Consider the following 26,016-nt stretch of genomic DNA (forward strand, 5'->3'; position numbering starts at 1 on the left):
CTAGTGTCTGTTATGTGTCTTCTTTAGAGGTGACACTCACATGAAACAATTTTTTCTTCTCATAGGAAGCAGTGGCTTTAAACTGTCTATGGTTCATTACTCTCAATATGAGTCACACCAAGATCTTTGTGCCTCATCTCGAAAATGTATTGTATATTGCAATGAGGGAGATATATCTCTAAATTTAATGTATTTTAAAGTTCTTTGTTTAAAAATTACACTGGGTTGCTTTCTATGTTTCTAATAAAAAAGTGAGAGAAGTATGCCACTCATTGTCCCAAATAGGGTAAGAGTATTATCACTGGATGTCTGGAGAGAAGATAAGAGAAATAGTAAAATCACCTCTTTCCTTTGAAACAATTGCCCAAGAGAATTATAGAGACTTAATGCAAGGCCAGGGCACTTTATCATGTGAAGAATTTCACCTTTCGGCAAAGGACTGAAAGCAATACAATTAATATTGTATAGGGCTATTTAATGAGGAGTTTCAAGGCAGGTTTTCTATTGGCCATATTCTGTCTGTGTCTTAGAATTTCTTTTATTATGATGTAATGATTCAAAGTAAGGGCTAGCACAGAAGAATAGGAAACTTCCCTTAGGGGAATTTTAGTTAGATCCTAAAATACTTGGCTCTGACAGTGGGATCTTGGTGAATTAATTCAAGACCCTACAACAGTGCTCTGCGTGAGCTGAGGAGGTTACATTTCTAAGGGTGGTAAGAGTTTAGAAACTGAGAGGAGAAAACCTTAAAAGACTTTTTCTTCATTCCTTTCTCATTGTGAAATATAATCAAGTTTCTTCTTGGGGGCATTTTGGAGCTCTAGAAGCACTTAAAAAATAATTTTGAAAAACTTGATTACGACCCTGGTACTTTTAAAGTTGACATTTAAGATTTTTCATCTTAAGTTAAATAGTTGGAAGGAAATTAGGATATAGTTAATATTGCTGTTCTAAAACATAATTGTTATATGTGTCTCTAACATTTACCTAAAGGAACTTGAATGCCATAATGATTTGATCTCTCATCCAATCTACTTGCTCCAAACAATTTTTTTTTTTTTTAAAGACAGAGTTTCACTCTGCCACCCAGGCCAGAGAGCAGTGGTATGATCTCGGCTCACTGCCACCTCCATCTCCCACATTCAAGCGATTCTCCTGCCTCAGCCTCCTGAGAAGCTGGGACTACAGTCATGTGCCAACATACCCGGCTAATTTTTTATTTTCAGTAGAGACAGGGTTTCACCATGTTGGCCAGGCTGGTCTTGAACTCCTGGCCTCAGGTGATCCACCTGCCTCGGCCTCCCAAAGTGCTGGAATTACAGGCGTGAGCTACCGTGCCCGGGTTCCTCCAAAGAATTTTATCCTGCTTTTTTATGTGTGAAAGTTAGACATCGATGGTCTTTCGTGACACCTCTTTACATCTAAATTTGAGATTGTTTCCTGTAACTGTAAGATTCTAGGCATTTAAAAACTTTCTCTCCGATTTTATACTGTATAACTACACAGTGGTTTAAAACCGTATAAATATATATGGTAGAGACTTAACTGATTGCCAAACCATTTCCTTTTCCTATCATGTGGCTAGATTATTTCCACCACTGCAGATGAGGTAGCCATGTAACTGAGTTTTAATCAGTAAAACAGGAGAAGTGATGTGTAGCACTTGCAGTTCTGGTGTAACTTCCCCCATGCCTTTCTTCCATGCCATTTACCCCTCCACTGGCTTGATGCAGAGTTGTATATAGCTTTCAAATATACAATTAAGAAGGAAAATAATGGCTTCTTGAATTACTGCTTAGAGGAGGGCAACCCATCAGTCCTGGATAACCATTTTACACTTCAGGTGAGGGGAAACAAACCTTTTTTCTGCCTGAGTTTTTGGGGGTTGATCTGTTACAGCTTTTAATGTTTACAATTATAGTTTAATTTTGATCATCTGTTAAACAAAAAGTTTTACCAAAAATATATTTTAGTGGGATAAACAGGTCTTCCTGGGTTTTCATAATAAAAGTTAGTACCAATTTTATTCCTATTTTTGTTTTCATTGATGTTAAAATCCTGAGAATCTGTTTATAGTACAAAATGACAAGTAGATGAAAAAGCAATTTTATATAGTACTGTTAATTTTTTTAACGCCTTTAGAATTATGTACCAGAATTCTATCAGTTGATGACTCAGTTGGATCATATTTCAATTTTGTTGAAAGCAAAATACTAGAAACCAGCTAAATCACAAGAAAAGTGTTTTAACTCAGTGTCATCTCTTTCTCACCAATATTTTTTAATGTCCCTTTACCAATTGTCTAGAGACTTTTTTCCAAAATGCATTGGTAAGATTCAGAATGGATAAGAGGTATGTCTTTGTTTTGTCAAGTATGAAAAGAATAATTTTTGTTTTGCTTTTATTTTTGTTTTTTTGAGACTGAGTTTTGCTCTGTTGCCCAGACGGGATTACAATGGCCCATTCTTGGCTCACTGCAACCTCTGCCTCCCAGGTTCAAGTGATTCTCCTGCCTCAGCCTCCGGAATAGCTGGTATTACATGTGTGCACCACTACACCCAGCTAATTTTTTTGTATTTTTAATAGAAATGGGGTTTCACCATGTTGGCCAGGCTGGTCTCAAACTCCTGACCTCAGGTGATCTGCCCTCCTCGGCCTCCCAAAGTGCGGGGATTACAAGCGTGAGCCACCGCACCCGGCCAGAATAATTGTTAAAAAGGATGATGCCGTCTGGGCGCCATGGCTCACACCTGTAATCCCAGAACTTGGGGAGGCCGAGGAGGGCAGATCACGAGGTCAGGAGATCAAGGCCATCCTGGCTAACACGGTGAAACCCCTTCTCTACTAAAAAATACAAAAAATTAGCCGGGCGTGGTGGTGGGTGCCTGTAGTCCCAGCTACTCGGGAGGCCGAGTCAGGAGAATGGCATGAACCCGGGAGGCGGAGCTTGCAGTGAGCTGAGATCGCGCCACTGTACTTCTAGCCTGGGCAACAGAGCCAGACACCATCTTAAAAAAAAAAGTAAAAAAGGAATGATGCCTTGTCCTGAGGCCTGTGGCACCATTCCAGCCAGATCAGTTTTAGGAAAGAGCACACACAGGAATTAAAGATGTGGTTTCTTTAAAAAACAATCTAGCTTGTGTGTACCAGAGGGAAGTCTGCCTGTACTCTCTGGGAAACTAGTACCACAGTGTGAAGACAATATAGGGGGTAGGTACCCTCATTATCCCACTTCCAGCTTTTTTTTGTCTGAGGGAGATACAACTAGGACCATAAAAGCTTGGAATTACAGACAGCTAAACATTCTTTTAGGTTGTGTCAGTATGTGTTTGATTACAGATGGCATACTCAGGAATCTGGAGCTTGAGATGTGAGAAAAATGATCTGCAGACTGGAAGAATACCGAAATGACATTCACTATGACTTAACGTATATAAAATGTCACGTTCAAGACTTAGAGCCTAAACCTTCATTTCAAGCATACATGAAGTATTTTCTGAGAATCAATATAGCATAATAGGTCATAAAGTAAGTCAACAAACTTCTAAGAATTGGTATCAAATAGACTAACCACAATGCAAATAAGCTGGAAACCAGTAGAACCATTTTGAGATTCTTTAACATTTCTGGAAATTGGAAAAGAACTGCTAAACTTGTGGGCCAAACAAAAAATGTTGGAAATACTGATGTTAATGATTAAAAAAAAAAAAAAAAAGTACATGCCAAGATTTATGAGATGCAGTTTAAGTGATATCTAGAGGGGAAATCTATTCTTAAGTGCCTTTTCAAGATAGGAATAAAAACAAAATGAGCTGGACAAAAGCCAAGTAAAATAAACTTGTTTATTGAAAAAGCACTAAAACAATATCTTTTCATAAGATTGAGCAAGAAAACACAAATAGAGAATGGAAAAATGAAAATGTTATAAATGCAGTTGAAATTTGAAAATGTGAGGATATTATGAACAATGCATTTGAAAACTGACAATAATAGACAAATTACTACAAGTCTTTTACTCAAATTAATTGAAGATAGACATGTAATCCCACAGCTCAGTAATTAAAAATTTTCCCCCAAAGCATTTTATAGTAAATTCCACTAACCTCTTCCATATGGTACCAGTTCTTAATCTAACAGTTAACAGTTCATTCAAAATAACAGCAACAATGTATTTGATTATATACATATATATTTGTGTGTGTGTGTGTATAGTCTTCATACTTAGGGGTGCTTATATATAAGTGGAATGACAGCAATGATACATGGGATAGGAAAGAGAAATTAGGATTATTTTATTACTATAAGGTACACTGCCCATGAAGCAGTATATTATTATTTGAAAGAGGGGTTGCATTATTTGTAAATGTATACTGCAAACACAAGGGCAACCATACAAAAAACCACACTAGAAGACAGAGAATAACAAAATGCCAAATTAACACCATCAAAGGCACAAGAAGAATGGAAGTCAAAAATAGGAATAAAGAACAAGGTTATTAACAAATAGAAAACAGTAACATGGTAGATGTTTATCCAAATACATAAATACTTTGAATGTCAAGGGTGTAAATGTACCAATTAAAAGACAGATTATTCTATGGGAAAATTGGGCCAGTTTAAAAAGAAAAAAAAAATTGTCAAAGCAGATCAAAGAACAAAACCCAATTATATGTTGGTTACAAGCAACCCACTTGAAATGTAGAGACATACAAATTAAAGGGAGAAAAATATGCCAGGCTAACACTAACCAAAATGAAGAAATAGGTATATTATAGGATAGCAGACTATACAGCAAGAATTATCGGGGGATAATGATGTAGTACAAAATGATAAAGTGGTATATTCTCCAAGAAGACATAACTATCCTTAACATGTATGCACCCAAGAACAGAGGATCAGGATACATGAGGCAAAAACTGATAGAACTGCAGGGAAAATGATTCAGTTTTGAAGTTTACCCCTCTAACCCTCACATTGAATTGTAATCTCCAGTGTTGGAGGTGGAAACTGGTAGGAGGTGACTGCATCATTGGTGCAGATTTCTCATGAATGGTTTAGCCCCATCCACTTGATGCTGTCCTTGTGATGTGTGTGCTCATGAGGTTTGGCTGTTTACAAGTATATGGCTTCCTCCCTCACTGTCTCTTACTCTGACTCTCACTATGTGAGACTTCGGGTCCCTTTGCCTTCCACCGTGATTGTAAGCTTTCTGAGGCCTCACCAGAAGCTGAGCAGATGCCTGGGACTGTGCAGCTTGTACAGCCTACAGAACCATAAGCCAATTAAGTCTCTTTATATTACTCAGCCTCAGGTATTTATAGCAATATAACAATGGCCTGAAATGAAGAAAAGCCACAAGCACTAAACTCCAACCCTTTACCCTGCAAAGTCACAAGGGCAGGGCTTCCCATGGCTTTGGGAGCCCACCCCTTATACCAGTGTGCTCTTGTGAGGCACAATGTTAAGACATGGAGTCAAAGGTGGTTATTTGGGATATTTAAAACTTAAAGACTGCACTGCTGTATTTCAGACTTGGATGGGGCCTGCAGCCTTTCTTTTGGCTAATTTCTCTTTTTTGGAATGGTAATACTTATCCAATATCTGCACCCCCATTGTATCTTGGAAGTAAATACCTTGTTTGAATTTTAAAAGCTTATAGGTGGAAGAGACCTGCCTTGTCTCAGAAGGGCTTTGTACTTTTAAGTGATGCTGGTATTAAGATTTTTGGGAGAATATTGGCAGAGGATGATTGTATTTTGAAATGTGAGAACATGAGATTTCAGGTTCCAGGGCGGAATGATACAGTTTGCATGTGGTCTCCTCTAAAACTCATGTTAAATTATAATCCCCAGTGTTGGAGGGAGGACATGGTGGGAGATAACTGGATCATTGGGGCAGATTTCTCATGAATGTTAGTGCCATCCACTTGGTGCTGTCCTTGTGATAGTGAGTTCATAACACTATCTGGATGCTTAAGTGTAGCATCTTCCCCCTCATTATCGTCTGCTCTTGCTATGTGAGATGCCAGGTCCCCCACTGGCTTCTGCCATCATTGTGTTACCTGAGGCCTCACCAGAAGCTGAGCAGATGCCTTGCACCATGCTTCTTGTACAACTTGCAGAATTGTGAACCAATTAAACCTTTTTAATTTACAAATTACTCAGTCGCAGGTATTTCTTTACAGCAAATTAGACAATAGGTTAACACAGAAATAGTTGAATTCACTATTACAGTTGGAGACTTCAACACTCCTCTATCAGAAATGAAGAGATCCATCAAGCAGAAAATCAGAAAGTCAACGGAGAAAATTGATGAAACCAAAAGCTGGCTTTTGAAAGATGAAATCAGTAGACCTCTGTCAAGCCAGACTAAGAGAGACAAAAATTAGTATCAGAGATGAAAGAGGGGATATCACTGCAGATCCCACGAACATTTACAAGGGTAATAAAGGAATATCACAAACAATTGTATGCCTACAAATCTGATAACCTACATGACAAAGTCCTTGAAACACACAACCTGCCAAAACTCACACCAGAAGAAATAGATACTCCAAATACACCTGTATCTATTTTAAAAATTGAATCTATTGCCTTCACAAACAAAATGCTAGACTGAGATGGGTTCACTGGTGAATTCTAAAAACGATACTAATTCTGTAGAAACTCTTTCAGAAGGTAGAAGCAGAGGGAATGCTTCCTAACTCATTCTATGAGGCCTAAAACCAAAACCAGACAAAAATATCACAAGAAAACTACAAAATAGTATCTTTAATTAACATAGATGTAAAAATCCTCAATAAAGTATTGGCAAATCCAATTCAACAATGTATAAGAATTACACACCGGGATCAAGAGGGATTCATCCCAGATATGCAAGGCTGGTTCAAATATTGAAAATGAACTAATAGAATCTATCACACAAAGAAACTCAAGAAAAATCATATGATCACATCAATAGGCCAGAAAAAAAATGACAAAATCCAAAACCCATTCATGATAAAAATTTTCCATAAACTAGGCTGGGCGCAGTGGCTCACGCCTGTATTCCTAGCACTTTGGGAGGCTGAAGCAAGCAGATCACTTGAGGTCAGGAGTTCAAGACCAGCCTGGCCAACACGGTGAAACCGTGTCTCTAATAAAAATACAAAAAATTAGCTGGGCATGGTGGTGGGCACCTGTAATCCCAGCTACTTGGGGGGCTGTGGCAGAATTGCTTGAACCCAGGAGGCGGAGGTTGCAGTGAGCTGAGATCGTGCCACTGCACTCCAGCCTGGGTGACGGAGTGAGGCTCCGTCTCCAAAAAAAAAAAAAAAAAAAAAAAAAATTCTCCAATTCTCTGTAACTAGGAATGGAGGGGAACTTTCTCAACCTAATAAAGAATATTTACCAAAGATCCCCACCAGTAACATCATATTTAATGGTGAGAAATTTAGCAGTTTTCCTACTAAGGAGGAAGGCAAAGATGTTTCTTTTCATTATTTCTTTTCAACATTGTAATGGAAGTCCTGGTTAATGCAATAAAACAAAAAAAAAAGGAAATAAAAAGTATACTACCTGGGAAAGGAGATACAACATTAACATTGTCTCTGCTAGCCGATGACATGATCATTTATGTAGAAAATCCAAAAGAATTGATTGCAAATCTCCTAGAACCTATATGCAATTCAAGGTTGCGGGATACAAGGTTATTATATGAAAGTAAACTGCCTTCTTATATAACAGTAATAACTCAAATTTGAAGTTAAAACCCAATGTCATTTCTATTAGCACCCCAAAATGAAGTATTTAGGTAAAAATTAAGAAAATATACATAAGATCTACATGAGAAAAACTACAAACCTGATTAAAGAAATCAAAGACCCAAATAAATGGAGAGATATTTTATATTCATGGATAGGAAGACTCAATATTGTCAAGATGTCAGTTCTTCTCAACCTGATCTATAGACTCAATGTAATCCCAGTCAAAATCCCAGCAATATTTTGTGGACATTTGATAAACTGATTTTAAAGCTTATATGCAGAGGCAAACAACCTGGAATAGCAAACACAATATTGAAGGAGAAAACCAACATTGGAAGAGGAATGATTGATAGTACTCATCCTCAAGATTTAATATAAAGGTATAATAATCAAGATAGTGTGGTATTGGCAAAAAAAATAGACAAATGATCAATAAAACAGAACAGAGTTCAGAAACAGACTCATATTTAGTCAACTGATACCTAGCAAAAGGACAAAGGCAATATGTAGTAAAAACAGTCTTTTTGACAAATGATGCTGGAACAACTGGACATCTACATGCAAAAAAATGAATCTAGACACAGACTTTCCACCCTTCACAAAAATTAACTCAAATGGATCACAGAACTAAATGTAGAAGTATACAACTCCTAAAAGAAAACACAGAAGAAAATTTAGATGGTCTTGTGTTTGATGGTGGCATTTTAGATACAACACGAAAGGCACAATCCATGATCCACAAAGCTCTCTCTCCCCTCCCATCCGACCCCAAACAACCATTAATCTGTTCTTCCTTTCTGTAATTGTTATCATTATATGGATGCTATATAAATGGAATTATATCATATGTGATCTTTGGGGACTGGATTTTTTTAAAACCCAGCATTCATGTTGTTGCATGTACTAATGGTTCATTCCTTTTTCAAGTAGTATTCTATGGTATAGGTTTACTAGTATGTTTGTTCATTCATCCATTGAAGGACATCTGGGTTGTTTCCAGTTTTGTTTGTTACAAATAAAACTGCCATGAACATTTATGTACAGGTTTTTATGTGAACGTAAGATTTTATCTGGGATAAATGCTCAAGACGGTTACGGGCATTGTGCTGCTCACAATGTTGGAAAGACCACTTGACAAGAATTATGGAATAAAATATACTAAAGCTTGGTAACTAATATGGGTTGGAGTATTTTATCAGTAAAAGTACATTCTTTTTTATTAAGGGAAATTTTTATACTATCTGAAATATTTGCGAAAGAAGACAAGCCTCAAAACTGGCAACCAGAAAAAAATAGCTGGAAGACACAGTAGATGTAGAATATCCACTGAACATTAATATTCTCCAAACTCAACTGGTCCGTATACTGAAGACTCTTTGGGGGAAGAATGCCTCTTTACCTTTGAGATCCTACTTCTGGGGTCACTTATAGACAACCAAAGGGTAACAACCTCCTTCTAGACAATGTAATTATCATTACAGAAAACAGGCAGTTACTTTCTAGTGCCAGCTCCTTTTTCACATAGGAAGAAAGATCTAAATGTTATTATGGCCACATAAAGTTAAGCTGCTAAATAATCAGTACACTATCCACTTTCTCTGAATTCATTTATTTAGAGGTAAAACACAGCCATTCAAAATTGTGGAATACAATGTCTACACACAGAATAAGGTTGGGGAATTAAGCTGAATTGTTATATTCCATTCACATTAATAAATATTTTTAAAGAAGAAAATGTAGATTTTAAAAGCTTCATTAGACACTAGTGACACATACAAATAACTAAACTGTCATACTGCTTGATTTTCAGGGTGAAAGGTTACAATAATCTATATATTTCAATTACATGGCAGTAAACACAAAGCATTTTAAACATCTTTTGAACTGTGTAGTATACTATAAGCAGGAGTTTATTCTAAAACATTCGATCATTCTTCTGACCTGTTTATGGGTCATGCTGGACACCAGCAATGCACATCACATAAATTATCCACCAGTAATGAGGTGTAAAATCAATGATGCATGTATTTTGAATAGAAATTATTTTTAAATGTCAGAGCGAATGCTATCACTGGCCAATTTGAAATTTCCTAATTAGCTATCTGAGCTATTTAAGTCTGTACTTCAGTGTCTTCATTTTTTAAAATGAGAGAACTGGACTAGATTTTAGATAAGTACCTACTAAAGCCTAGTGTTTTGCAGTTATTTCCTTCCCTGTCAAAATTTTGCCTCCTTTGATTTTCAATATATATATATATTTTTTGTCTCACTTTGTTGCCCAGGCTGGAGTACAGTGGCGTGACCTTGGCTCACTGCAACCTCTGCCTCCTGAGCTCAAGCAATCCTCCCACCTCAGCCTCCTCAGTAGCTGGGACCACAGGCACATGCTACAAAGCCCAGCTTATTTTTTGTAGACATGGGGTTTCACCAAGTTGTCCAGGCTGGTCTCGAATTCCTGGGCTCAAGTAATCCACCCACCTCAGCCTCCCAAAGTGCTGGGATTACAAGGGGTGAGCTACCATGCTGGCCCAAAACTAACTTTCAAAGTGAATTTCAAACACTTCCTTCTAACCCATGATTATCCTTTTCAAAACCTTGTCTAAATCCTTCAGAGTTCCAAACATCTCCACTGAACCCATATCTCATGAGTTTAAAACCACCAACAGTTCACTTTGTTGGCAAAGGCCATCTCTACCCAAGTAAGATTATTTACTCATTATTCAATTTAGTACCCAAACCTCCATCCATAACCTACACTATTGTCCACTGAACACTCCCTACCTATGTAAGTCCCATATCAAGGGTAAAACCTTCTAAGATTTTTCAGACAATTGGCATTTAAGTGACTTGTGTATAAATTTTAAAATAAGCCATGTTCTTTGCAGTATCCTACCAGGCAACACATCAAATATTTCAAAAGGCAGCCATACGTTTGCTTTAATGCTTCCTAAAACAGCTTAAGGTCTAACATAATTTTAAAATAGGCAATTTTGTTTTTACTCTTCATTTCACAAGTATAGAGCAGAGAATAAGCCCAATAATGTCCACTTTTACTAACTCATCACCATATTCATAAAACTTTCCCTCTGCAATTCATTCTACTTCACATATCAATGCACTTGGCAAGAAAATAACAAATAAAATGACAAGCAGTAAAATCTAATTCATGCCAGAACACTGGAGAAGTTACATGGGAAGCACAAACATACACAACTTTACAAAAGTTGGGAATACTGTTTTCAAATAAGCAATAATCAAAGTGGGATTTTCATGCTAGAAGTCCCACTCAGTCAAAATCACGATTTGTAAGAACAAGTGGTGCCACGAGTGTCCAAACATACAGCACGATGCCAATCCAACTGGAAGAGATTTTCACCCAGACAGCTGTCCACTGACTTTTCATCTCACGAGAGGGTTCATACCTAAAATTTCAGGGAAAATTATTAAAAAGGGGCAAGTGGGTTGAATTATCAGCCATCAAGCTACGAAGCTTCATTAATTCAGAAGTGTTCTTTGTATACAGTTTGTGATTTCAGATATATATCATTGCTGCATCTAATCTGCTCCCTTTCTTTCCACACTGCTAGAGGGAAGGTAAAAATCTGTTATTTCCTTTAATGGAGTAAAGTACACAGGCCTCTGAAATAGTTATTTTGCATAATCTCTGAAGCACTTTATGCATGTCTGCCATGTTATTAGAAGAGAAACTGAATGTGACCTCTGGATAAATGAGATGTCACTATTACATAAGATTGTTCAAAGTGTATATGGAACTCCTCATCTGATTTCCACCCCACCCCCCGCCCCTGCCTTCTCAGAATTAAGAGACTGGTATGACTCAGAGACATCTCCTTAAAAAAAGAAAGAATTAAGAGACTGGGAAGGAAATATATCTCAAGTTTAACTGATTTTTGAGTTAATGAAATAAACCAAAATCCTTCTGGTATAAAGCCTTAATATCTACCGTTATCTGACAGCCAAGGATCTGAATTAAGAACCAGCTGGATTCTTACAGCTGAACACACAACAGTGTAGGAATTTTAAAAAATATATATTCTTTTCAATAATAAAAATCAGTAAAGGCTGCACTCAAAGAAATACAACAAAGAATAATCTTTTTCCTCCATCTTTTGCTGATACTGAAGGCCTTCTTGTAAATTGTTTATGAATATTATGCATTAAAAAGTTATTAAAAACAAAACTTCCCCAACCACATAGTTCAATCTGAATCTTTGACCAAATCTTTCAGTAGTCATTTGGACAAAACCAGAACTTTCAAAAATGAAAACACTATAAATCACTACCTTCCTCTTAAAAGAAAAAGATTTATGGATTAAGTTTGAAGTGATAAAAAAGAAAAAGCATAAATTGTAGCTTGTAAGAATTCTAAGAATCTATCTATGTTAATGAATTCATACTTAAATTTAAAAATTTTCAGAGCTTTTAATAACAGTTCAAACAAAACAGAAAAAAGGATATATCCTTCACTATGTTTACAGGATTGAAAAAAATAAATGTTATGTTAGATCCCCTATCAACATGGATTTTGTAAAAAAAAAAAAAAAAGTATTAGTTTCGTAAAAATTTTTATTTTAACCTCTCCAAGATTTGGAACTATTTCAATGTTTCAGTTATTGTTAAAGCAAGGAAGTGAAGATTGCATTTCTCATGCTAATCTCACTATTCATTTAGCTGTACATTTTGAAATATATCAGGATAAAAAGTACTTCATATCACATCATGGTTTCACAAGAGAATCATAAAAACGCCATCAGAATTCACACATCCAGAGTTTTCATGAAATATAAATACCTGTACCAGTTGGTAAGGGTCATCATGATATAAAGTGAAGCCAGGAAAAGCATGAAGTGAAAGAAGGAATAACTGTAAGTGACACCATCCCTTTCATTATCTACAGCTCGGTGAACATCGTCACCATCCTCCAGTGATCCATCACTTCTAGCTCCACCATCTTCTATTAACGTAGATTCATCACTTGTTAAAGTCAGTTTATTAACCTGACTATTGTTTGAAGTACGGATGCTGTATGAAAGAGAGTTTAGTAGGAGAGAAAGAAAAGAATATTTTTAAAAGAAATGATTCATAAATAAACAGCTAGACTTCTTGTTTAAAGAAAAAAATTCCCTAGTTTTTCCTACCTGGAATAAAATACACACAACAAAAAGAGGATTAGTCCTATAATTCCTTGGGCATGCCACCACTGGACTGATTGCCCTTCCTTTGGGACAGTGCTTGTTGTATTGTAGCCAATTATGCTTAGCAGACTTGGGTTGCAATTTGTTTCTGTAACATAAAGTCAAATTAAAATGTTAGAATATATTAAAAAAATGTTTTTCAGAGCAAACAAAAGTTATGTTTAACTCTCTATACCCCTGCAAACTGAAAAACAATTGCTGGAAAAGGCATCAGTATAACAAAAATAACCGAAGACACCTTGCACTTATGAATAAGACCTCTGAAGGGTTATAATTCTGATTTTATAGAAGTACCTGGAAAAGTTAAATCATTTAACTTTCAACAACATGTGAGAGCTGAGAGAGAATTAGCTCTACAATCAGGAATATAGATGACCTTTCCAAGGTTAGTATAATTCTAGTAGATTTAGAAAGAAAATTCAGAGATTATAAACCACAGTGCACTGGCTTTTCTATTATATGTTGAGATTATGAAATGGACTTTATGAAGCTTATCCATTTGATACAGCACACTGTTAAAAAAGCAAGATGGCTTACACAAAAACCAGTTATAAGGACTCCAGCAAATGCCTCGGGGGAATTACCCAATAAGGTGTAACAACCTACTGCTTGCTTACTCAGTTTTATTCTTTTATAAAGAAGAAAGTAGGCCAGGCACGGTGGCTCATGCCTGTAATCCCAGCACTTTGGGAGGCCGAGGCGGGCGGATCACAAGGTCAAGAGATCGAGATCATCCCTGGTCAACATGGTGAAACCTCTTTTCTACTAAAAATACAAAAATTAGCTTAGCATAGTGGCGCGCACCTGTAGTCCCAGCTACTCAGGAGGCTGAGGCAGAATGACTCGAACCTGGGAGGTGGAGGTTGCAGTGAGCCGAGATCACGCCACTGCATTCCAGCCTCCTGATGACAGAGCAAGACTCTGTCTTAAAATAAAATAAAAATAAAATAAAATAAAATATAAAATAAAATTAAAATAAAATATAAAAGAAAGTATGATTGGTGAAATATTCACTACAGTGTCTAAAATACGTATTTTTCTCCCACAAAGCCAGATCTGTCAAACTCCATCTTACTAATGAAAATGACTCTTATCTTAAAGCCAATTAAGTGAGGCTGTTTCCTTCTCTAAAGCAAATTACTAGTAATTTTTTTCTAACTACTTACCTGGGAAAAAAAATAGAAATCCTTCTGTAATACATCAAAACAAAAAACAAAAAAAAAAATCTTGGTCTCCAAGTTATAAAGTACCTATGATAAAATACCTTCAGTTTGTAAACTCAGTGAGATTCATGTAACATCAGATAAATTTTTTAGGAAAAGAGATCATTTTCTTTCTTTTAATAGGTAATAATTTTTTTCTATTCTAATTTGTCTCTTTTCAACATATTCTATTCTCATGGTATGCAATATAACTAGTCTATAGTAAGATGCATTACAAAGCCCAATTATCAAATTCAATTGCAAGGTAGTGACAGGCTAGAAGAGTAATTTAATAATGTGAAAAAATTATACTGTTCAGGAATTTGAAGAGCTTGTCTTTATACAACGATCATATGCTCTATGCAAATTAGATACCTCCCTTATAATTTCACCCAGTTTCTTACAGACATACCTTGTTTTATTGTGCTCTGCTTTTTTTTTTTTTTTTTTTTTTTTTTTAGCATTTCACAGATACTGTTCTTTTTACAAATTGAAGGTTTGTGGCAACTCTGCATTAAACAAGTCTACTGGTTCCATTTTTTCTAACAGTATGTACTCACTTTGTGTCTGTTTCACATTTTGCTAATTCTCGTAATATTGAACAATTTTTCATTATTATTAATTAATCTGTTATGGTGATCTCTCTACAGTGACCTATTATGTTACTGTTGTAATTTCTTTGGGGCACCACAAATCACACTCATATAAGATGGTGAAATAATCAACAAACATTGTGTGTGTTCTGACTGCTCCACCAACCAGCCATTTCCTTGTCTCTATCCCTCTCCTCGGGCCTATTTCAAGACACAACCATATGGAAATTAGGCCAATTAACAACCCTGCAATGGCCTCTAACTATTCAAGTGAAAGAGTCTTCCCTTTCTCACTTAAAATCAAAAGCTAGAAATGATTAAGCTTAGTAAGGAAATCTTGCGAAAAGCTGAGACAGGTCAAAAGCTAGGCCTTCTGTGCCAGTTAGCTGAGTTGCAAATGCAAAGAAAAGAAAGAGTTCTTGAAGGATATTAAAAGTGCCACTCTAGTGAACATGAACACACAAATGATAGATAAGAAAGCAAAGCAATCTTATTGCTGATATGGAGGAGAAAGTTTTAGTGACCTGGATAGAAGATCAAACCAGCAAAGCACTCCCTTAAGCCAAAGCCTAATCCAGAGCAAGGCCCTATCTCTCGCTTCAAGTTTATTAAGGCTGAGAGAGATAATGAAGCAGAAGAAAAGTTTTAAACTAGATGGGGTAGGTTCTTGAGGTTTAAGGAAAGAAACTGTCTCCATAACATAAAAGTATAAGGTGAACCTAAGTGCTGATGCAGAAGCTACAGCAAGTCATCCTGAAAATCTAGCCAACAAAATTAATCAAAAAGTAGGTACACTGGCCAGGAGTGGTGGCTCACGCCTGTAATCTCAGCACTTTGGGAGGCTGAGGCAGGTGGATCAACTGAGGTCAGGAGTTCGAGACCAGCCTGGCTAACATGGTGAAACCCATCTCTACTAAAAATACAAAATTAGCTGGGTGTGGTGGCGCAGGTCTGTAATCCCAGCTACTCAGGAGGCTGAGGCAGGAGAATGGCTTAACCAGGAGGCAGAAGTTGCAGCAAGCGGGGATTTCACCATTGTACTCCAGCCTGGGCAACAAGAGTGAAATGCCATCTCAAAAAAATAAAAATAAGAAAAGAGAAAGCAGCTACACCAAACAACAGATTTTCAATAAAGACAAAATAGACTTCTACTGGAAGAAGATATAATCTAGGACTTTCATAGCTATAGAGAAGTCAGTCAATGCCTGGTTTCAAAGCTTAAAAGAATAGGCTGACTCTTTTGTTGGGGGCTAATGCAGACAGTGATTTTAAGAGAAAGCCAATGTTTGTTTACCATTCCAAAAGTCCTAGGGCCCTTAAGAATTCTACTAAGTCTATTCAGCCTCTCTATGAATAGAAAAAAGCCTAGATGACAGCACATCTGTTGAAAATATGGTTTATGGAATATTTTAAGCTCACTGTTGGGACTTATTGCTAAAAGAAAGATCCTTTCAAAACATTACTACTCACTGACAATGCACCTGGTCACCCAAAAGCTCTGACAGAGATGTACAGGGAGATTAATATTTTCATGTCTGCTAACACAGTATTTATTCTGCAGCCCATGGAAAAAAGGAGTAATCTGAACATTTAAATCTTATTATTTAAGAAATGTATTTTGTAAGGCTATAGCTGCCATAGAGTAATTCCTCTGATGGATCTGGGTGGGCAAAGTAAACTGAAAACCTTCTGGAAAAGATTCACCATTCTAGATGTTATTAAGAACATTCATGATTCATGGGAAAATGTCAAAATATCAACATTAACAGGAGTTTGAAAGAAGCTAATTCTAACCCTCATGGATGACTTGAGGATTTCAAGTAGCTACAGATATGGTAGAGAGAGCAAGAGAACTAATAAGTGGAACCTGAAGATGTGACTGAATTGCTGCAGTTTCATTATCAAACCTGAATGATGAGGTGTTGCTTCTTATGGATGAACAAAGTAGTTTTTTGAGATGGAATCTACTCCTGATGAAGATGCTATGAATATTATTGAAATGACAACAAAGGAGTTAGAATTTACATAAACTTAGTTAATAAAGCAGCAGCAGGTTTAGGAGGACTGACTCCAATTTGGAAGGAAATTCTACTCTGAGTCAAATGCCAGCATCACATGCTACAGAGAAATATTTTGTGAAAGGAAGAGTCCATCAATGGGCAAACTTCCTTGTTGTCTTAAAGATACAAAAACAGCCACCCCAACCTGCAGCAACCAACACCCTGTTCGGTCAGCAGCCATCAACATTGAAGCAAGACCTCCTACCAGCAAAAAGATTACAACTCGATGAAGGCTCAGATGACTGTCAGCATTTTTTGGAAATAAAGTACTTTCAAATTAAGGAATGCACATTGTTTTTCTAGATATAATGCTATGGCACACTTAACAAACTACAGTGTAAGATAAACAAAAGTTTTATATGAATTGGGAAACCAAAAAATTCTTGACTTGCTTTACTGTGATGTTTGTTTTATTGTGGTGCTCTGAAAATGAACTCACAATTTCTCTTAGGTATACATGTAACCTTCTTATAATTTTGTTAGTGATGGAAGAAACTAAGGGAAGAAATAGTAATACATCAAAGATGAAAACTTTTCATACTTTATTCCTCTGGGAGCCTAATTTTTAAGTAATTTAATCTCACCAAAAGACAATTTCTGGAAAAACAACAACAACAATAACTGCAGAACCTTTAGAAACACGTAATATAAACAAAACACACCTGGTTCATTGGTCATAGCCGACCATGTCAAATACATTGTGTAGACTGTAATCACTGAAGACTGTAATAAACCAGATCTTGGTTGTGATTCCTACAAAAAAAAAAAAAATAATATATACATGTATATAATATATTAAGCAACACAGGTATTCTAGACATCATTCTAGATTTTTGAAAACTTAAAAAGGTACAAGCTTCATAAAAGCTAATACTTTAAAGGGCATACTTGGATTTTTGGCAGTATAGACATTACAGAAGCACCAACGCAGAGGAGCATGTTGACACTGATGAACGCCTTGTTTTCTGAACAACTGGCTGGATGAGTGTAGTAGACAAAGAACAGGACGACAGCAACTAAAGACAGCAGATAATTCAGAGCTGTAGCTGATAACAAGGCTGTGAAAGAAATATAATTGGATAATTAGCTTTTTATCAGAAATATTAGCAATTAGAAATGGGACCTGTTTTATAAACAATCTGTCATTCTGTCAAAAAATATATTTTAAGCAACTAACATTGTCAGCATTATAAAGGCTTATAAAAGCAGGAAAGAAAATTAATTCTGACCTTTATTGCTTAAGAATTCTAGTTTTTACACATATCTCACTATTACACATTTGCAAGGATGGCAAGTTAGTAAGAAACTAATATGATTTATTAGTAATATCTATATTAGAGTTTACAAACTATGTTTACATGTTAGCCATTATTTTCAAAATAAGGAAAAATAACTATAAGAGGAATATTACTTAAGATTCTTAAAGAACCTTTATCACTCAGTTGTACACAAGGGCATTAAGAAAATTATTTTCATTGTTAATGTTAAGCCCTCATAACAATGATGCTTTTCCTCATGAACTAAAATCTTAAAAGATACATATTATGCAAAGGTAAGTCATTATTATTTAATAAGTCAACCTATGCTTTTTCTATGTAAATTTCAACATACACAAGTTGTTTAGCCTTTATGCTAATATGTGCTTAATACACAAGTATTTATGTAGATTTGCCTCACTGACAGGGGATCCATCCAACAAATATTTATTGAATGCCTGCGTTCCAGGCCCTGGGGATACAGCAGGGAACAAAAGAGACAGAAACCCTTGCATTAGATTTTGCATTTAGAGAACAAGGTATTCAATGTAAGTGAAATTTCCAAATGACTAAAGCTTGTTTCTTTGAGCACCAAATTATTTTAACTTGAACCAATGAGATCAAACACCACAAATTAGTTGTGTGAGAGGAATATTAGGTCAGCAGAAACGGATCTGGTTTGCACTCCAATTTAAATTTTTTTTTAGCTGACACTCAGGTCATTTAGCATGAAAATCCAGATTTATGACTTCTTTTCAAAAACATTAGAAAAATCAAGCAATACTGAGTTCACATTCCCACAAGGCAACTAATAAATGGAGCTGAGCAGTAGCAATGCACTTTAGATGGGGCATTCATACTCTCGAACTCATTGTAGTCCCTACTATTTGGACAAAGCTTATGCACTTAAACTTTGTCTTCCTGTTCCCTCATTTTTGTTACCTGGTTTGGTCCTGTAAGCATCTGAATTGTGATATCTGTTTTCAAGTATAACCCCAAAGAACTCGACCTCATCATTAAAAATAACCATTAATTACATCACTATAGGAATTCCTTTAGTTGTTACTGATGCATATAAAAGCATCCTTTGCACTTATATAAAACGTCCAAGTTGCTTTTTATATTTTTTATTTGCTGCTGTTTATGAATTGTATCACTGTGTGTTTATCTATTCCTAGCAATCCTCTTCCCTTTAATATTTTACCTTTAACCCATTGTACGCTAGAAAATTAGACTATAAAGTGCACATGCTTTATATTCAGGTTCTTTTGGATTCTTTCCTGGTTCTTGGGTTATGTTCTCAGTTAACTTGCTAAAAGATCTGATCACCAAGTTGCTGATACAATGTGATATTTTGACACTCACAAAGTTTAAATTAAAAACCTCTTCATAGGAAATTAGACCATAAAAATCTTAAGTGATTTACCTAGTCTACATATCTATTCTTGACTTCAAAGTTCAACTATATTGAAGTTGTTCTGCGACAAAAGCTTACCTGCATACCAACATCTCGAGTTTCCTTCTTCCATTTTTTCAACCCATGATTCATTCCATGAATGTGCAAAATCAATAAGTAAGACTAATTGTATGAGGATGAAACAAAAGGCACCTGCCATGCCTACATAAAACCACACTGAAAGGGAAAAAAAAAATACATAAGTGATTGGTTAATTTGATTTTTATCAATTCCTTTAAAAATCACAGTACACAAAAAGGAAAATAAAATTTTATATGAACATCTTGATTTTGCCAACTGGCAAAACACACACACACACACACACACACACACCCAAAAAGACAAACAACTACAGTTATAGTTCCAGGTAATAATTATTTCAGATTCCTTTATAAAATATCAACGTCAAACAACTTAAAAAGGATTTCTTACCGGTTGTAAAAGTTCCTTCTGGAATGAAGAATGCCCCAATAATAATTGCAATTGCTGCAGCAAATTTAAAGAACCAAAATCTAAAACAAAAAGAAACATAATTTTTATTAATAAACATTCATTCATCAAATAATTTCAAATATGAACTCATTTAACTGCATCTTAACAAACAGCTACTCTTTATGTGAATGTTCTACTTCTTTCTGAGGATATTATGATGATCTGGACTGTAGCCATATTTGTAATTACAAAACAAGGTAATCATCATATTTAGATAACTTAGTTTGGAGAGAGAGTGAAATTAACCATTACCATGAACCCAGGCTTATATTATAGATCTTTCCAATTGGAAAGAACAAAGCAAAAAAAAAATCTGATAAGAAAGGCAAGTCAAAACGTGAAAGGAATGGATTAAAGCCCAGACTGCGCTAGAGGAAGCATCAGAGCAAATGGCTGGAAAAGAAAGGGAAATGATAAGACATTTCAGAGACTACTGGACACTGGCTCTGAGTTGACACTGATTCCAGGGTACCCAAAACATCATGGTGGTCCCCCAGTTAAAGCAGGCGCTTATGGAGATCATTGGGTCACTCCACCAGTAAAGAAACCACGACCTGCTGAGTTGCTTGCTGAAGGCAAAGGGAATAAAGAATGGGTAGCAGAAGGCAATCATCAATACCAGCTACGACCACATGTCCAGCTGCAGAAATGAGGGCTGTAATTGTCGTAAGTACTTCCTCGTTTTGTCCAAAACATGTTCATGCATGCATATACTCGTACTAAGAAAATATTTTCATTTCCTTTCTTCTTTATCATGTGACATAAGATTTATTGACTTCACATCAGCATTTAGGTATTGTTAACTCTATGTAACAGTATTTAGGTTGGGGACTGGTGTGTTTTCAGTTGTAAGGTTAGTTGTATGACCTTATTTTTGTCTTTATTTGCAGATTATGTATGGTCTCAGGAGGTGTATTCGGGTTCAAGTTGACAATGGGTAGACTTCTGATAGTTAATATTGAGTGTCAACTTGAATTCAAGGATGCAAAGTACTGACTTGTGATGGTTAATAGTGAGTGTCAACTTTATTGGATTGAGGGATGCAAAGTACTGATGTTGGATGTGTCTGTGAGGGTGTTGCCAAAGGAGATTAACATTTGAGTCAGTGGGCTAGGGAAGGCAGACGCACCCTTAATCTGGGTGGGCACCATCTAATCAGCTGCCAGCAGGGCTAGAATATAAAGCAGGCAAAAAAAAAAGTGAAGACTAGACTGGCCTAGCCTCCCAGCCTACATCTTTCTCCCATGCTGGATGCTCCCTGTCTTTGAACATCAGGCTCCAAGTTCTTCAGTTTTGGGACTCGGACTGGCTCTCCTTGCTCCTCAGCTTGCAGATGGCCTATTGTGGGACCTTGAGATCATGTAAATTAATACTTAATAAACTCCGCTTTGTATATATATCTATCTATCCTATTAGTTCTGTCCCTCTAGAGAAACCTAATACACGTGATTATCAGAAAAGACAACAATTATATAAACTGCTTTTAAGACCATTTTGAGAAAGATTTATTTCTCACTAATTCATTATGAAAAAACGAGAATGTTAGTTCCATTTCACAGGCTTATTTCACATAAGTGGGATAATATATCAAAGTATAAGGTGAACTGTATAAATGAATAGTTTTTATAAACATGATAAATGCCTCCATCTAAAACTCTAATAATTTAACAAAATAATCAATGACTAAAGGAACACAATAAAAGATAATCAACCTGTCACATATTTTCTCATTAATATTTATATTCTACTTGTTTATTCCTTTTGTCTTTGGTAGCACATGTTACTAGATAAGCAACAGCAGATATTAAAACAGTCAAATAAGGGTACCAGAAGTAGTGCTTTATATGAAGGAAGATTGATAAATAAACCCTGAAGTTTCTTTCTGGGTTGTCTAATACAACCAACCTAGAAAAATCTGCTCTCTGGGTCTAGGGAACTGAGAGTTCCACGTAAGTGGACTGGTCCACCAAAAGTTAAGAGGAGAAGGAGAAATAGCTATTCCCTTAGTAGTCACAAATATAACAGAGTCTCTTTTTTAGGATGAAAATATAAAACACTGTGGATCAGAGGTTATTATAGCTATTATTCAATATACAAAGTCTGACATTCTCCAGTAAAAACAAGATTTTCTCACCCTGTCATTCATGAATAAAGTAATTCTGTAAATTGTATAAGTTTATTTTACCTTAAGGTTTCCTTAGATAAACTGGCAATTACCAATAAGAGGCTACCCAGGCTTTTATACTGAAGCTTATTTGAAAACTTACCCATTGTGCACTGCAGCTCTAGGATCACTGCTACTCTTCACTTTGATCATTAGTAAAGAGAGAAGAAGATAGAACATAGCCAAACCAAAGCACAAACGATATACAGCTTTATAGCCAACCAAAATATTACAAGGGACAACACCTTTCTCATTCTCACAAAATCCAGGAATCTAGAAAAACAAAAGGGTTTGATCCATCATTTTTTCATTAAGTAAAAGTAAAAATTATATGTAATCAAATAGTTTAAGTAAACGTTTAGAAAACTGGAATTTGCTTTACAATTTATGATGAATATGTACTCAAGATGAGTCTGATACATTTTAATCACATCCAGTGGGGAAAAAAGAGTTAAATCCCCATCTGAGCAAATCATAAACTATAATACCAACTCTATGCTGGATGCTTATTTTGAATTATAGATTTATCTTACATTTTAAAAACTTGCATTCTACTTGAATAGCATGATATACTTGTTTTGGTAGTGTAAATGCTATTTCTGAGACTACTGTTCAAAACTATTAATACATCTATTATTCATATATATAAGAATAAATTATTTCCTCCCACTCCTTCCAGTCCCAGCACTCTAAAAAGAACTGCTTTTTCAGCACACTAGTCATGTACTAGTTTTCAAATCCAAAGGCTACTGCTTAATCACATTCCTTAATCTCATTTTTATATAGACACTATCCCTGTCATTCTTAAAACTTTCTTCCTAGAACCTGTACATGTTTTTTGTTCTTTTCTGTTATCCCTTCCCTCCCAGTTTTTTAGGATCAGAACCAGGTTTTCCTTTCTCCACTAACTCCCTTAAGTAAGAGATTTTGGCAAAGTTCTAGCTCTGCTCACTCTGAATGATCTTCAGCACATGATGCCATGGTTTCAACATTCAATTTCTATCCTCAAGGCAGTCTCTAGCTGTGATTTCTTTTAAATTCCTTCATGTTTTCTACTTGCTGCTGTACATTATTATGGACTTCATGTTTGTGTCTACCCAAAATTAAATGCTAAAAGCCTAACCCTCAATGGGAAGATAGTGGGAGACGGGGTATTTAGGTGGTAATTAAATCATGAGTGTAGAGCCCTCAGGATGGGATTAATGCCCTTATAAAAACAGATAGAAGAGAGCTGCTGCTTTCTCTCAATAATGTAAGATGACCATGTGTAAACCAGGAATAAGACCCTCACCAGAACTTGACCATGGTGGCCCCTTGATCTCGGACTTTCAGCCTCCAAAACTGATAAATAAATTTTTGTTGTCTTAAGCCACCCAGCCTATGATATTCTTGTTATAGCAGCCTGAACTAAGACATACATATATATATATATAAATATACACATGTACATGATACAATACCACCAAGTCAACATGTTAGAAGCTAAATTTATTACATGTTCCCCATCTCCTTCCACAACCTGACTCTCTCTAAAAATTTTTCTTTCTGGGTTAATAGCAACACTTTCCTCCCAGTTTTCTAGGATCAGAACCTGGTTGTTATATATGATTCCATCACTGCCAATATTTCAGCGCCAGGTTCAGTCAATTTTACAACCAGAAAATCTTACTTCAGGTCCTCTATTCTCTTCTTGATTATACCACTGCAACAGCCTCCATATTTAACTGCTTGACTTTTATACTTTATTAATTGTAAGATTAATCTTCCTAAAGTACAGATACTTTGCTCAAAAAGCTCTTTCATACTCATTATGCTTTCTATTTTTCAATCTCTGTATATGAAAGTTCTAATCATTCTTAGAATATCCTTTTTTCCATGACCCACTGAGATTCTGACACCTGATTAGAATTATACTTCTTTCTGTGTATTACCACAGTACATTTCCTGTACCACCATCAAAGAACTTAACAAGGTAACGTATATTATCTTTGTTTTTCCTAAAAGATTATGAACTACAACTAGGATTACATACTGTCTTATTCTATATTATTCTGTTTACAATATCCCTGAATCAGTTTTATTCATATACATACATACCCTATAGCCTCAGTTAATCAATAAATAAGAAATGAGACTAACCTTATTTAGTTGTTCTTCCATTCCTGGTATCAACATTACACAAGCTACACATACTCCAACAAGCAAGAAAAGTGCATAGATCAATCTAGTTACTGTGGAGTTGTTTCCACTAGGACAGCATCGGCATAGCAAACACGGGGCACTTCCACACAAACATGGTATCTGGGAAAAAGAATATTATTAAAAATATTATTAAAAGCCAGTAAATCAGTAGATCTTAAAATGATACAATGAAAATTGACATTCTATCCAAAAAAGAAAAAAGACTAAAAGTAAATACATCAAGGGACATAAGGTATCTGGTTCATATAAATTATCTATACCACAAAACTTAGCAACTGCTAAGAAGGAGTAAAGACAAAAAAGCCCTTGGACTCTATGACAAGTAAAATGAACAAATAAGCTAAAACAAAAAGGGGGAAAAATCATCAGTAGTAACCAAAGTTTAAATAAGAAATGGAATATTCATGAGTAGCACAGCTGCTAAACCCACCACCTCTAGCCCCTGCCCTTTAGCCCCCAGATACTAGACTGATGAATACACAAAATTCTGAGGATTCTCAAATACATCCAGGGAGGAAAAAAAAAGTGAATTGGTATGTTTTCCTTCTTTTGACCTGGTGATAGTGATAATAATGAAAACTACAACTAGAGTGAGCCAAAAAGGATAATAATACAACTGGGGCTAGCTAACTTTCTCCAGTGACCACCACACTAAACGAGCAGCATGCTCCCAAGGGATCAGAGACCACCACACTAAACTAGCAGCATGCTCCCAAAGGAACAGAGTATCTTCCTGTCCAGGAGACAGGAACACTGGTACAGAGTATTTACCAGTATTTAAGAAAGCCACAGAGTAAATATTCTCATAATACCATAACTTGGGCTGAGATGTCAGACTTCTAGAAGGTGGATGAACCAGATCTTCCAGCCCTAGAATTACAACTCTAGGGAAAAACAGTCTTAGATACCACAGTAAGGGAATGTTGTAGAAGCTAGAGCACTACACCAACCAATATAAGGTAAGAATAAAGCTGCTTTATATTAAACGTCCACAAGACAGAAATAAATGTCATGGCAACTATGTAAATATACTTTAGCAAAAATGAAACATAAACATCTCCCCTCAGAAAAAGGAATGAAGAAAATATAAGGCATATGAAGAATTCAGTCTGAAATAAATATAATCCAGTAAGGAAATTCCCTACCAGTATTTCATTTGAGCTATAGAAAAATAACAAAAATATTTTTTTTTTAAAAAAAAGGAGACCTTAAAAATGAAATAAGAACAGAACACAATGGAAAGTGGGAATCAAAGGGCTAAAGAAATGAGAAGGGGAAAAACAGACTTAACTAATAACTATCAAGAAACAAAACAGACATAGGTAAAAATAAAATTACTGATGAACAAAGGCTTGGGATAATCACTATAAATCAGGTCAAGATGGAGAAACCATGATCACTTAAACAATGGAAAAAACAAGTTTTTCAGACAATGAACAACGGGCAATGTAAAGCAGTAATTTCTAAGAGGAGACAATGTGAGCCCTATGACTGGCCCTTATTTTACCGATTGATCGATTGACAGTCTCCTTCTGTCGCCCAGGCTGGAGTGCAGTAGTAGTGCGATCTCCGGTCACTGTAACCTTCCCCGCCCCTACCCTGGGTTCGAGGGATTCTCCTGCCTCAGCCTC

At 35.9% G+C, this 26,016-nt stretch overlaps 1 protein-coding gene across 1 annotated transcript in view; it reads right to left on the reverse strand.

The window, feature by feature from the left end:
• Positions 1 to 9,334: 9,334 nt before the first annotated feature.
• The window catches only part of SERINC1 (serine incorporator 1), a 28,418-nt gene continuing 11,736 nt past the window's right edge, over positions 9,335 to 26,016 (reverse strand). The window contains exons 2-10 of the mRNA XM_033234435.1: positions 24,323 to 24,484; positions 22,287 to 22,456; positions 19,960 to 20,039; positions 19,567 to 19,704; positions 17,704 to 17,873; positions 17,478 to 17,568; positions 12,904 to 13,048; positions 12,557 to 12,787; positions 9,335 to 11,166 (exon numbers count right to left, since the gene is read on the reverse strand). Of these exons, the coding sequence (XP_033090326.1) occupies positions 11,031 to 11,166; positions 12,557 to 12,787; positions 12,904 to 13,048; positions 17,478 to 17,568; positions 17,704 to 17,873; positions 19,567 to 19,704; positions 19,960 to 20,039; positions 22,287 to 22,456; positions 24,323 to 24,484 (1,323 nt within the window). The 3' untranslated portion in view covers positions 9,335 to 11,030. The remainder of the gene's footprint in view (positions 11,167 to 12,556; positions 12,788 to 12,903; positions 13,049 to 17,477; positions 17,569 to 17,703; positions 17,874 to 19,566; positions 19,705 to 19,959; positions 20,040 to 22,286; positions 22,457 to 24,322; positions 24,485 to 26,016) is intronic.

This window comes from Trachypithecus francoisi, unplaced genomic scaffold (genome assembly GCF_009764315.1).
Source record: "Trachypithecus francoisi isolate TF-2019V2 unplaced genomic scaffold, Tfra_2.0 Lachesis_group15, whole genome shotgun sequence".
In the NCBI taxonomy this organism is placed as follows: domain Eukaryota; kingdom Metazoa; phylum Chordata; class Mammalia; order Primates; family Cercopithecidae; genus Trachypithecus; species Trachypithecus francoisi.